Here is a 14,593-nt window from a genome sequence, read left to right on the forward strand (position 1 = left end):
ACTTCTCTCAGCCTGATGTTCTCCTAGGTAATATGGCTGTGGGGTTTTGAATACACAAAGCGTTTAATAATCTTTCAGCCGTTCGGAAAACTCAGACATGAAAGTCCAGTTTCTGACCTTGGGATTGGGACTCCATGTTTGCAGGATTGCACCTTTTAGCAACAGTGACAGCTAATGAACAGTTTTGCCTGGTTCTCTTTGTACTTAATAATAGTTACAATATGTGGATTCAGCATCTGTTTGGGGGCTCAGAGCCCATCGGTTAAGATCCACAACCCCCTGGCATCATGAACCATGTATTGTCAAATTCAGCCCTGCTGTAACCCATTTGCATAGGAGTCTTCACCTGTAACCCCTTGATCTCTGGTACAGCAGGACTGAATTGCTTCTGCTCTCAGGCCTTCTGTACCCACAGAGGGCACCTAGGAATGGCCATTCTGGATCACACCAGTGGTCCCAGTCCTGTTACTGACTTGCTGCGAGATCTGGGGCAAGTTACTTCATCTCCTTGTATCTCAGCTTCCTCTTCTGAACAATGGTGGCACTGGCCGTGACCCACTTCATACGTGGGCAGCCCTCGGTGGTTAATGATTGCATAATACCTCCCAACATTTCCAGTGGCTAAAGTGGGACAGGTCCTGTCCCCCGGGGGTTGGAGGTGTGTGTGTGTGTTAGGTGCTGCCCCCGGGGTAGGCAGTTGCAGAGCGAGCCTGTCCTGGATTCACCCTGCAGTGGCTGTGCCGCAGGGCTGGCTGGGCTCGGCTCCCCACTCCAGCCATTGTGACATGGCCCCTGGCACCACAGGGTCACAGCACTGCTCAGGTTTGGCCCAGCCCCTTGATGGCTGCAGGGCAACCTGGCCAAATCTGAGCGAGTACTGCTACCCAAATTTTGCCTGGGGGGCTGCCTCCCCCCATCAGGGGGTCCAGGCCAAACCCGGACAGCACTGAAACCCTGTGCACCAGGGACCAGGTTGCAAAGCCCAGAGTGGGGAGCCAAGCCCAGCCAGCCCCACGGGACAGGAGCTGCTTCTGCTGGGCCATGGGGTTTCAAGGGTCAAAGCAGGACAGTCCCCCTGAAAGCAGGGACTGTTGGGAGTTATGTGATTGTTCAGTGCATTGAACATGCAAGGTGCTAAGGGTTAATCTCTCTCTCTGGTCTGGTCTATATTACAAAGGTTGCAATGGTGTAACTAAATCAAATTATAGTCTATCTAGACTCCCATGCAAACCACTAATGAACGTGTCCTTAAACTGAATTATGATTATTACTGTGTCACCTAGGGACCTCAGTGTGCTAGGCCCTGTACAAACACATGGCAAAAAGACAGTCCCTGCCCCCAGGAGTTTATGGTCTTCGCTTACTGGGTTGAGTTTAATTTGATAATTTATCAAGATAAATTAAATCAGCATAACCCAGGCCTGAAGGGGGTTAAATCTGTCTCCAGCCGAGATCCCCACTGTTGTGACTAGACTGATTTTAAATAGATTGAGTTACAGGGGTGCAGCTTTTCTAAGGCAGAACAGCCCTGCCTCTCTCTGTGCCGGTTTCTCTTGCCGCAGATGTGTGTCTCTTGCCATTTAAAGCTCCCTGCCAGGGTCAGAGGTTCAAGCGCTCATCATCAGGGCCAGATTTTCCCAAGAGCTGAGCTTCTCCCCTTGAGGCACCTGCATCCGTACAGGGCCCTATTTCCAAAAGTGCTCCCCACAGCTCCCCGCCGGCGCCGCCGAGCTCGTCTGAGAACCCGACGCTCCAGCTCCCGGCGGGCGGTGGTTGGTGGCGATCGAGTCCCGTCCTTGCCGGGGTGTCAGATCCCGCAGATCCGCCGGGGGCGGAGGCGAGCCGCTGCCCTTCCCCTTCCAGCCAGAAGGGCGCACTCCGGCGCCTGGCTTTGCGGGCTCCTCTGTCGGCGGGGCGGGCCGACACCAGGGCTTCTCCCATGTGTGGGTGGGCTCCGGCTGCCCCGTGCATGACCAACCCGCTGCGCGCAGCGAGCCGGGAGCCGCCGGCTGCTCGGGGCGAGTTCGAGCCGCCGCCGGGCTGGGGCTGCGGCGAGGATCCCGCGGCGGCCGGAGAGCGAGCCGGAGCCGGACCCAGAGCCGCGCCGGGCCGGGCGGGCAGCGGGTCCCGATGGGGGGCTAGCGGCCCGGCGGCTCCCATGGTGAACCGAGCGCGGGCGGAGCGGCGCGATGCCGGGGCGGGCAGCCCGGAGAACATGTTCGAGAGCTCGCGGAGGATGCGGAGCCTGTGGGACGGCGTGAGGCTGGAGGTGGCCGGCGAGAGCGGCAGCCCCGTGGTCCTGCACAGCTTCACCCAGCTCGACCCCGACCTGCCCCCGCTGGAGGTGAGACGGGGCGGCGGGGCGCGGGAGCCTGGCCCCGGAGCGACTCTCGCTTCGCCGCGGTGCGGTGCGGCAGCGTCTGCGGGAGCCGGGGCGGCTCTGCCGGGCCCCGGGTGGGTCACTCGTGGAACGAGTTTGTGGGTCTCAGCAGAGCTCAGGCCGGGGTAGTAAATTATTATTTTTGTCTGAATCCAGACACCAGAGAAAATAATAATCACCCCCCCCCCAATAATAATAAGTCAATAAGATTTCGGTGTCTGTTCAAAAGCACCTGGTGGTTTGGCTTTGGCCCGCGATCTGCCTGTTGACCAGCCCTGGTTTAGACCCTGTGAACGCCTGCCCAGGAGACACTTACAGCAGGGGTTGGATGTAAAGTAAATAAGGGTTTTAAAATGTTTAAGAAGCTTCATTTAAAATTAAATTAAAATGCAGAGACCCCCTGGACCAGTGCCCAGGACCCGGGCAGTGTGAGTGAAAATCAGCTCGCGTGCTGCCTTTGGCACGGTTGCCATAGGTTGTCTACCCCTTTGTGTTTCATTCCCCCCTTCCCCACACAACACACCCGATTCCCCCTGAGATTTGGTGCTCTGTGTTATTGACATCATGGCTAAAAAACACTTGGGGGTCCCTTAGCTGTTTTACAGTGCAGGTAACCATTGGGGAGTGTGGTGCAACTTTACTCCTCCCAGCAAGGGCACATGTACCTGTTCCCTTTTCTCAGGATAGAGATCCCGGGCTTGGTTTGCAGGTGCTATGAGTTTGCACGGTCTGTGCCTAGTGTGTTTCTGATGCTGGCTTGTGTTGTGTATCTGATGCTCAGAAGCTGAGCCCTGGTATGGCGAGGGAGGCCGGAGCATATGGTGGCTGTTTGGGAAGGAGAGGAGCACAGCGGAAGGTATTTTGGCAGCACTTTTTGCCTTTATCTAGGAGTGGGTAAATAGCTGCCCTCTGTGATCTCTTTACTCCCCCTTATGCCATTATCGTTCTGGCAGGCCCACTGCCAAGCTGGAATATCTATTAGGAGAAACCAGAGAAATGCGTGCCATCTGATGCAGGTAGCGGAAGGGAGCAGAGAGCTAGAATCAGGGCCTTTAAATGTTGTATTTGAGAGTCTGGCATCCTGCTGGAGGCTTGCGGTACATCTGTGAAGGCTTTGGGCCTGTCCAGGTTGCCAAGAAAGGACCCAAGCACCCTCCCATGGTGAGGAAGACCATGGGGATTGGCCTAATAGGACACACAGTGGAGGGTGCAAAACTGCCATACTCTAGGGCAAGACCCTGGACCTTTCTATGTAGCACCGGCCCTTGCAGCTCTTGCTGGCTTCAGATCCAGGGTTTGCTGGTGGGAATTGTGCCTGCCCTTCTAGGGGGATGTGTGACACACCAAACAGCTTGTAGAGTGGTGACTGCTTTTTGTCAACAAGGAGTTGGGTTGTGAAACCTTCACGTGTGGGGAAAACATGGGGGACCCTGATCAAATGAGAAGTTCAGCTCAGGGAAGGGAGTTGGCATAGCATAACACTGGAAGGGAACAGGGGGCTCTCAGGTCAATGTTGGAGACCCACAAAGCATCCCTTGGTATGTCTCTGCAAGCCAGGGCTATGCCCATCAACCACTTCTCAGTCCTCTGAGTCAAAAAGAGCACTGTGCCATTCATTCACTAGGACAGTTTGGCTCAGAGTGGTGAGTGTTCAGGGACCTTCCACCAATTCCTGGATAACTAATGCTGTGTTTCACAGCTGGCTCATTCATTCTGTCTAGTTCCTTCCATTGGTGGGAAGGGGGAAGTTGAAGTGTGCTCGTGTGGCCCAGTGTTGGTGGTGAGATTCAAACCAGAATGGGTCAGCAAGATTCATTTCCATCAGGATTTACACCCCACCCATGCTTATCCAGCCCTGGATCTGTCTTGCTGGAGAGTGGATCACCACTAAAACTTTTGGGATTACTGCACAGATAGCTGGGGAGGGAGGGAAGACCAGATTTAAATAGGTTACAGGGCAGAGTAGTTAGCACTGGGATTAACAGCCAGTCCCCATGGCAGAGGCAACTTCCTTGAACAGCTCCCTGCCCATGTAGAGCCCTGGTCTCTCAAAATCCCAGCCAGGAAAGAGGCTTCTTGGGGCATTGGCTGAGTCACCCCAGGCCTTGCTTGTCTGGTCCTCTCGCCCCATGGCAGGATTTCTAGGGACCGGCCCTGTCAACATTGTAGAAAATTCACAAATGTGCCATTGAGTCTGTTTTCCTTCCCTCCCCCTTCCTCTTGCTTCTCTCTCTCAGGGGTGGGCATAGTGACATTGTTTAGAGCACATCATCTGCTTCTTGTTATGTCTGGCAGATACCCCTGCGCTCACGGAGCCTGGCTCTTGGCCGGGAGAGCATTCGGCTCAAGGGTGTGGGGAGGGGCGCCGTTCTGCTCATTGCGCGTCTCCTGGTGGGAAAACGATTGAGCGTACTGAAGCCCTCGTGCACTCTGGCCCGGGTCTCGGAGTTCAGAAGTTTGGCAGGACCCCAGGACTCGCAGCAGGGGTTGGAAAAGGGGGATTGGGGGCATGGTGTTGGAACAGAGCTGGCTTGCATCACCCCCTGCTGGCAGCCTTATGGTAAAAAGACTGAAGGAAGCACTTGCTTGGATATTTGTTTGGTGTAATTGCCGCCTCCCCACCCCCCACCCCCCCAAAAATAAAATCCTCTGATCAACTGGGGGGGGGGGGATCTTATCTCAGTACTCCTTTTTGTTGATTGGCAGAAAGAGAGTCGTCTAGTGGTTAGAACCGTAGACTAGGCATCAGGATTCTTGGGTTCTATTCCTGACACTGCCACTCCCTCCCTCTTTGAGCATTGACAAGTCACTCCCCCTCGCTGTACCTCAGTTTCCCCATTTATAACATGGGCATATTGCTACATACCTAAGAGGGGTGTTGTGGATTAAGGCTAGTAAATGGCTTGGAGAGCCTCAGGAGGAATATGCTTTGAAATTGCTGCTATTATGATTGTATTGTATAAGGGCCTATTCGTTCCTCTTTGAGTGTTGAGTGTTTTTGTGTTGTGACAAAACAACTGGAGAATGGCAAACTGTTAAATCCGTGCTGTTGTGGCAACTTCAGCTCTGCTTTTAGTCACACCAGGTTGCTGCTAAGGAAGTTGCTCTGTGGGACTTAAACTGAGTTTTTCCTCCAGGGTATTATTATTTGTTTTTAAAAGACCTAAGAACAGCCATACTGGGTCAGACCAATGGTCCATCCAGCCCAGTAGCTTCTGACAGTGGCTGGTGCCAGATGCTTCAGCAGGAATGAACAGACCAGGCCGATTATTGAGTGATCCATCTCCTGTCGTCCAGTCCCAGCTTCTGACAGTCAGAGGTTTAGAGACACCCAGAGCATGGGCTTGGGTCCTTGACTGTTTGGCCAATAGCCATTGATGGACCTACCCTCCATGAACTTCTCATTCTTTCTTTTTTGACTCCTGTTATACTTTTGGCCTTCACAGTCTCCCCTGGCAATGAGTTCCGCAGGTTGACTGCGAGTTCTGTGAAGAAGTTCTTCCTTATGTTTGTTTTAAACCTGCTGCTTATTAATGGACTGTGAATGGAAGTTAGAAAAACATTGATAATCTGGCTCTAAATGCCTGAGGATGCATGAAGAATCCCTGTAATCAAAGACTGGGAGAGCCTAGGGTTTACCTTGACCTGCTAATACATGTTAAAACTACATCCGCCTTGTCCAAGCTAGAAGTTTACTGTGTGTTAATCAACACATGGAAAAAAAAAACCCTTTTTTTCCCCCAGACTTGGCTTTTATGCATTCCTGGCTCAAACCTTTTCTATGCATTGGGCCACAGCTGCATCAACTGGTCCAACAAAGGAACAGTGCTTATAATAGAGATTCATGAAAAGCTGTTCATCAGGCTAAGTGCATATTCTCCTCCTGGCTTCAGCTGATCTCCTGCTGATGCCTATGGAGCGAGCAATCCCACACTGCTATCTGTATCATCTCCAAGGCATCATCTTGATGTCTCCATTCAGGTTCTGTTATACACACATGCTGCATCTCCTTACGTTGGGGGGAAGGTTGTACGGTTGCTACCCAGGCTGTACTTGTACTGTGGACAATAAAAAGAGGCCTGCTGTTGTTAGTTGGTCCCTCAATAACGTGACTTGCTCATGGGGCCAGTGCTTCACATGGTATTGTTTGTGGGAGAAGAGACCTCTCTTCCCTGGGCCTCCCATATTAGGTTTGGGGAGCAGAGATCCTGTCTGCACAGAGTGCTGTCCTCTGAGCTCAAGCTGCAGCGTGATATGTCTCCTGCAGCCCACAGGGCAATAATCTGCTGGTATTTCCTGGATGGGGATCTACCTTCTGGCACTGTTCCAAAAGGTGCAGCCCCGGCTGCGAAGCGGGCTGAGGTGGTGGTGATTGTGTGTGCACAAGTGCAGAAGAACATAAACAGCCGGGCTGGCAGGATTTTTTTGTTTGATACCATTAAAGCGGGATGGGGGAGAGGCTTCCAAGTATGTTTGTATAAGGATCGTGTTACCTGGAGATTGCTGTCTCGGTTTCCATAGGAGGGAGAGACCTTCCAGAGCCTGGCTCTGTTTGGGGTGTAAGTGGATTTAGTGCTGGATTGGCAGCCCTGGAAACGGAAACCTCTTCTTTATCCGCAGGCTCACGCTTCCCCACCCACCCCTCCATCGTGCCTCTGCCCTGCCCTAGGGGGATCACCTGGCAGGGATGAGGAAGGAGTTGTGGGTGCTCAGCCTGGCCTGGCCACTTATTCCTTGGCCTCCCAGGTGAGATTACTAGCAACAGGACTGAGTAGTTCCCGTGATATTGGGGCCTGGATATTGTCAAATTCACATCACATCTACCCAGATCAGTAGCACCCAAGTGTTGGATTTGAACTGGTAACTTAGGCTCAGAGGGCCTGATCCAAAGGCCATTGACTGCAATGGGTTTTGTGGCAAGGACCGTTTTTTAGTTCTGTTTGCACCAACCTTACCCAGCACAGTGAGCTCCTAGGCACTCCTGGAATACAGATAATAAATAGTAGCCGGCTTTGATTTGATTGAAGTATAATGTAGCTACCTTTTAGTTCTCCAGAAACCAAGCTGTGATAAAGCCCAGGCCATAGTGATTGTAAGCTAATATTGAGGAGCTGGGGCCGAGTAGGAGGAACCTGTGGGAGGAGAACCAAGACTCATGTCACTTGCAGAGGACTAGTTTTATGTCCCCTGTTGGGGTGTGTATTACAGAATCTCCTTCACTCCTTCGACTCATAGAAGATTAGGGTTGGAAGAGACCTCAGGAGGTCATCTAGTCCAACACCCTGCTCAAAGCAGGACCAACCCCAACTAAATCATCCTAGCCAGAGCTTTGTCAAGCGAGGTCTTAAAAACCTCTAAGGATGGAGATTCCACCACTTCCCTAGAGAACCCATTCCAGTGCTTCCTTCCTCGTGCTCAGGGCATTGCCATAGACCCATGAGGTCACACCTCAGTTAGAGAGAGGGGAAGGGCAAAGGAGTATTGGCTGTTTACTGTTCAGGGATGGAACAGGATCTGCTCACAGAGAGATTTCTTAATGGGATAACAAAGGGATGCCTGTGCCGGTTTGGTACCACTGTGTGTTAGGAAGCCTGGCTCTCTCTTTGGGAGGCCTGGGGGCTGTGATTGTAACCCACTGCCAGTGAGTCCAGGAGTGCCAGCGAATGGTACATTCCTCCGTTGCACTTCAGCTGGGCTTGTCATTGAAATGGCATCTCTACGGGCAGGCCCATTCTTTCTGGCACTTTGACTAATTGCCAGTCACTGTGTCCCCATCTCTCTCCCTCCCTCTCCCCCCTCCCCCCAGCTGCACGCGGTACATATAACTGAAACAGCAGGAGCTTAGTTAGGTCACTCCAGATCACATTTAAAGGCCCAGCGTCCGCCTAATCTGTACTTTCTCCAGCACCATCGCAATCAGAGCTGCCCAGTGGCTCTTCTTTTCAGGCAGTTGTATATAAATACAAGGAATGTGGTTTTGCGGCGCTGTGGGGCTATTGCAGCTCACAAATATCTCTGCATCTCCCATGGACCCAGCAAGGGGGTGGGGTGGGGAACCGTTGCTAAGGAATGGGATTTGGATACAATGCTGGCTGAACTGGCTGCATGGGGAGAGAGCGTGTTACCCATGACTTCGCTTTCTGGGAGGTGGAATTCCAGCATGCGCTCGGTCTGTGGTGGACTTTGTGCATCTTTTCCGTATAATGGCATCTGCAAAGGGAGTATATGAGAATGTGTTTGTATGGGTAACTGGACCCTTCGAAGGGAATGCTGAGGGATAGGATGCATCCCATCAATGGATTAAATTGTCTGTCTGGTGCTATAAATGTGCCGAGCACCTTATAGATCCAAAGATAATGTCCCTGCCCCAAAGAGCTTACAGTCCAGATAGTTTGCAGTCTACGTAAAAGTGACCTTAATTAAAAATGTTTTATATGATGCTCTATGCAGTTTATCCAAACAGCCCTGGAGAGCCATTCTTTTTGCAATGTAAACAGCAGTGCACTGCAATGTAAAATTGATTTGTTTGAGTGTCTTTCTCTCCCCCCCGCCCCCCCAGCTTTAACTTGCTGTTGGTTATCTGGAGAATACATTCAGGGTTTTATTGCAAGGGGCAAGTTTTCTGTTTAAACTGTGTCCACAATCCTACATTTTAACAGACGCATCCAAACTGGTCAGTGGATGTTAAGAAATAGTTAAGTGGCCTTGCTGATTAAACAGTCATAGTTAGCATCTCAGGGTTAACATCCTATGGAGCTGGATGGATGCAGTTTGAACCTTTCAAGGCAGGCCCCATCCAAAACCCATTGAAAGCAGTGGAAAGATTCCCATGGACTTCAGTAGGTTTTGCATCAGGCCCTTAGGTTGTGTCTTCACTGCACTGCTAATCTGGGTGACTGGCACCTGGGTCAGCCTAGCATCCTCACTGCAAGGCCCTTCTCGCGTTACTGTGACCTCACTAGTTATGTCCTTGCCCATGTGTCTGGGGTTGTCTCCAGGGGAGAGGGATAGCTCAGTGGTTTGAGCATTTGGCCTGCTAAACCCAGGGTTGTGAGTTCAATCCTTGAGAGGGCCATTTAGGGATTTGGGGCAAAAATCTGTCTGGGGATGGTCCTGCTTTTTGCTCAGGGGTTGGACTAGATGACCTCCTGAGGTCCCTTCCAACTCTGATATTCTATGATTCTATCCCATGATTCTTTGGGAAAGAATCCTAGAGCGCTCAGCACAATCAATTGAGGGTGAACTTGTCTGTCTTTTGGGGGGGAACTGTGGGATTGGTGCTTTAGCAGCACTCAAGTTACTCTTGCTCCTATCCTTACTGCAAAGTGGATAGATGGGAGCAGAGCTCAGCTCTGACCCATCCCTCCACCTGAGTAAACTAGCGTAAAGCACCTCCAAACCTGGGTCAGAGGCTTTTCTGTGTGGATGGTAGAGGGTGCTGGGCTAAAACCCAGATAAGAGCCTGGATTAACTGTGCAGTGAAGACAAAATTGTTAGAGCTGTTGTCTCAGGCTGTCTGCAAACATGGGAAGACAGCACTGCCAAGTCTAGAAACACTGTTTAAAACAATGGAAATCTGAGCCCCTTTAGAATCACATGTAGCAGCTTCCAGAAAGTGCTGTTAAATCCTGTTGTCATGTGCCTGTTCAGTTCATGCCCTACCCACAATGCACTAGATTGGGCTCCCTCTGCAATAAAGATACACTTGGACATTGCTCCCAAGGTAATTAAAGAAAGAGAGACAGTGCAAAAGAGAACAGTAAGACCAGCTGGTTCTGTGGAACTGTCCCATGTCTCCTGCCCTGTAAATGGATCCACCACTGCTTGATTGCTTCAGCTCAGGTTGACTATGAAGAGGAGGGGAAGTGAAAACCAAGTGCTAGGCATCAGGGCTAAATTGTGTGTTTAAATGTCATCCTCCCCTCCCCCAGGTAGGAAAGGATATGTCTCTGGGGACAGCTAGTGATCTGTGTCTCGAGCTCTTTTAATAGCTAGTTTCATTACATGCAGTTAGCAAAAATAAACATGTAAGCAGCCCCGCTGACTTTGATGGAGTTGTTCCTGTCTCTAAAGGTGTTTGCGTGCAAGGGCCCTCTAGTCTGTTCAGACCGATTTTAAACAAGGGTGAGGCTTTGCTTTCTGTGCTGTCCTGCCATGGCTTCCCTTGTGCCATAGAAATTGGAGAGAAGAGAGCTACCTTCCAGATTAATCCCTGGGCAATACTGGTAACAGATTGTTAGCTCTCTGGGGCAGGGATTGCCTTTATGTGTTTGTACAGTGCCTAGCACAACGTGGCCGGAATCCTCTGGTGCTACTGCAGCATGAGGAAATAACAACTGTTACTTGGCAATAACATGGAGCGTGCGTGTCTACGGCACTTTCTTTTCCTTTAGTGCCATGCAAATGCTAATTAGTTAATGAACATAGTGCACGTGTTCCCAGGGCTGCAGTTTGTTTTGGTTTTAATAGGACAGTTATTTTACATTGAATAACTACCAAACATACCTGAGGAGCGGCAGCTGGCGTTGTCAGAGCGTTGTCAGAGCTTTGAGCCGGAGTACATGCATGTGTAATGCATATTTATCTTGCATAACTAAACAACAATGGGTTTGTTTTTATTACTCAGCTGGTCTTTTGACTGGGTTCATCTCCGAAATGTGACTGTACAGAGGGAAATGGCCTTTTCTTACTGCTCACATTGGCTCCTGGGCGGCTTTCTGAATTGTGCACTGTGACTGCAGCTGCCCAGCTAAATTCTGATTCCTCGGTCCTTGATACTGATGATACAGTAGGAAGTAGGAAAAACACAGCTTAAATTTCCAGACACCAAGGCTGAGCTTTCAGTGCCGGCATTTGGGAGAGAGGGGGAGAGAAGAAAAATTTGTTTTGACTTGCAAACGAAGCAGATTTAATAGGAAAGTCATTGGCGGTGACTTAATCTGGAATGCTAAGGTGTTATTTTTAGAGTTGCTTTTCTCTCTGTTAACCACATTTTAACAAATAACAGCTGAGCAGAATGCCTGTATGGAAATCTGGCTTTTAAAGTGTTCCCTACCCGTAATACAGAATATCTTTCTATATGACAGAGCAAAACCACTGAGATTTCCCCTCTTTACAGTGAACGGGTTTCCATAGTGACGCGAAACCTGAGAGTCCGCTCTGGGTGCCTGTTTGAGGTTGAGGTTTTCAGTTTAATAGATTTGTTTGTTTGGTGGTTTGTTTGTTTTTAACCTGAATTCACTTCAAGGAACGTGTGTGTGTGTGTGTGTGTACACACAAATTCCATCTCTTAGTGAAACTGGACAAAGCAAGACTGTTTTGGTTGAGCCAAAACTATAGAGGGGAACTGAACTGAAATCCTGACTCCAAACCCCTGGAACTTTGAGGAAACTTGGATCTAGATCTGAACCTTTCAACTCAGGCCAAAAACTTGGGGTGATTCAGCTCTAGGTTTGTTTTCTCTGAACCCTCATAAAGTTCAAAAAGGTCTGGGTAAATGGTTCTGCCTTTGGCCCCTCTCTCTTGCAGGGTCTGGCTGCATGCACCAAATTCCGGTTGAAGTTAATGGGAAATGAACATATGGAGGATTTGCAGGACGTAGCTATTATAGTGAGCAAGGCCAGGATTGACTTGATCTTTCCCTAGATGCTCTCCACGTAGCTCCCAGGGATGTCAATGAAAGCAGGGCAGGGGAAGGCTCTTGTTTGGTCAAATGACAGAACTTTCCTGCTGCTTGTCTTTATTCAGCTGCACTTTTGAAAGTGGATATTTTGGTTAAACTTTTTTTCTTGTCTCTGGTGTTTAAATCACTTGGCAGGAGCCTCTGGATGGATGGTGCTGCGCCATTGCCTGTTGCTAGTCTGCAGTTCTGGGGCTGGTTGGCTGTCTCTTGACTGTCGTTTAGTGATGGCGTCCTGGTCACCACAGTGCAGCTTCGCTTAGTGTAGGCACTGGCCTCTCTCTCGCTTCTGCGAGCATCTAAATGACTCAGGACATCGCTATGGTTTACTGTTGGCGGGGTGATGTAATTAAGCCCCTGTTTCCTGCAGTGTTTCTGATCATGTTGGATTGTGCCACAACATTCATCTCTGGATTTTTTTTTTTTTGAATGCCCCCAGATTTGAGCGTGTCTGGCCCTGGCGTGTTGATTCAGACCCATCTCTGCTAATGGGTAGATGGGTCTGAATGAGCCTGGGAAACTTTGGACATCCTGCAGACAAGCCCCTGAATGCTTGGCTATTGAGTTGCATCTTCTCCAAACTGTCAGAACTTCTTGGGACTTTGGATCTGGGCCATCAGTGCTGTAACAACACCTTTTTTTTTTTTGCACTGAAGTAATTCTTTCTCCAGTCCTATCCACTGCCTGGAGTCCGGTCCCATGCAGGTGAAGAGAGAAAGTGAGTGGGGTGCTAGAGAGTTCAGAACCTCCCCACAAAGCTCTGAGCTAGCGAGAAGGGGCGGTTCAGGGTGGTCCTTCCTTCCATTCAGACCCTGAAACCCAAAGAGTTGCGGGTGGAAGGCAGGCACTTCTGCCTCTCTTGCACACCAACGCTTACGCAGTGACGGTGGATGTTGCCTACGGATCCCAACAGCTGTTGTTTTGGGGCTGCTGAGGTCTCTCCAGCAGTCCTTGCTCTAGAGAAATCATTCTAAACAGGAACGTGGCTTGGAATTCAGACGAGGGGATAAGTCTCGGTGGCTGCCAGTAGCTGGTAATCCGGAGCAGGTGAATGAGGCCCCGCAAAGGGAAACCGAGTGCTAATCCAGCTCCGGAAAGTTTTTGAGTGGGAGGAGTAGACCAGTTAGCCCACCAGCATGTGTCTGCAGTGGCTTGTTAAATTGCTGTGTCTAAGGATGAGTTGACTTTGCTCAGTGTTTGTTTGATTTTCTGTGCAATGGGAGCTGCAGGTGCTCTGGTAACAGGACTGAAAGGCGGTCCCTAATATTTAGAATGTGCCGCTGTCGTGCCTGGAACGTTGACGTGGCCTCAAAAGTGCTGCTCAGTGCAGGGGAAATGGTCTTCGGGCAGAAGCTGCCTCACCCCAGGATATTGATTTTAAATCTTTGTGTTACTGGGGATTTCTTGGCTGCGCCTCCAAATGATCAGCCCTTTGAGTGGTGCTGGGGCAGGGTGTGCTGCAGGCTATGCATCCACAAATGCAATGCTGACCGGCCAGAGCAGGGATGAGGGGGAGCCGGGGGCTACGTTCAGGCAGGTCGCAGACACTTCTGAAGCCCTGATGTTGTCCTAATCCTGTTCGCTGAGGGCCCAGAGCTTACTGCCTGGGTACTCTTCTCTGCCTCGCTGGGACTGCTCTCAGCAGTGTATGCAGGGTTGGGCCCTCGGACCTTTTCGGGCAGGAACCAGGGTCAGAATGTTCTGACCTGGGTGCTTAACGGTTAGGCTGCTCAGTGCACAGGTTAGGCCCTTAAATGAGTCACTTGATTCTCAAAGGTGCTGAGAACCTTCAGCTCCCATCATCTTCAGTAGCTCAACACCTGTGAAAATCGGGCGGCTTTAATTCCAGATATTGATGTTAGGTTCCCAGGTGTGAACTTGCTGGCCTGTGACTCTTACCTGATTGCAAGCACCTACCAGCCTGTGGGCGCCATCTCTGCAATCCCAATAATAGGAAATTTTCCTAATGACAAAACAAAAGTGCTTGGTGTCAGGTCTCCTCCCCTCCAGCTTCCCCACACACACCCAAATGGCAGAACTTGACTCTGGGGGCTGGGAGGGAACCATCCGAGAGGAAAATCTCCAGCTAGTCAACATCGCCAAGCACATGCCCATTTCACTGCGGTGGAGCCGAAGGAGATGCTGCAGCATAGGGCTCTGGCATGAAATCTGGGCAGTCAGGAGGCTGTGGGGAGCGGATGGGGGTGGGGGAGATTAAATCCCCTCACAAGGTGCAGAACAACCCAGAAAGCACAGCAGTAACAAATGAAGGAGTCATGCATCAGCTGTGTCCGGAGTCGGGGGCGGGGAGCATGGCCAGAGAACAAAAGCCCTCGTTTTCTTTCTCCCTGCCTTTCACAAACAGCCCTGCGCTGGCTGCTCCGTTCAATGGACCTTTCCTGCATTTTCTCTGCTTCAGCTGTTTATTGGGTCACCCTAAATAACAACAACCAAAAAAAAAAAAGGAGAGGGTGGTTTTTTGATTGGCTAGACTGTACAATGAGACCCTCTCTGCCTTAATGAATACAGTAGCA

General features: G+C 50.6%; 1 protein-coding gene across 6 annotated transcripts in view; it reads left to right on the forward strand.

The window, feature by feature from the left end:
- RALGDS (ral guanine nucleotide dissociation stimulator) overlaps window positions 1-14,593 on the forward strand; it is a 102,110-nt gene that overhangs the window by 57,188 nt on the left and 30,329 nt on the right. Inside the window, exons 1-2 of one of the 6 annotated variants that reach the window (XM_054007082.1) lie at window positions 1,978-2,344; window positions 3,162-3,236. The exons of 2 other annotated variants lie outside the window; for them this stretch is intronic. In XM_054007082.1, coding sequence (XP_053863057.1) covers window positions 2,159-2,344; window positions 3,162-3,236 — 261 coding nt within the window. In that variant the 5' untranslated portion in view covers window positions 1,978-2,158. Of the gene's footprint in view, window positions 1-1,977; window positions 2,345-3,161; window positions 3,237-14,593 lie in introns of those variants that run through there. 3 more of the 6 variants (XM_054007084.1, XM_054007085.1, XM_054007088.1) reach the window with 3 other exon arrangements.

Source organism: Malaclemys terrapin, chromosome 17, assembly GCF_027887155.1.
Source record: "Malaclemys terrapin pileata isolate rMalTer1 chromosome 17, rMalTer1.hap1, whole genome shotgun sequence".
Classification (NCBI taxonomy): Eukaryota; Metazoa; Chordata; order Testudines; family Emydidae; genus Malaclemys; species Malaclemys terrapin.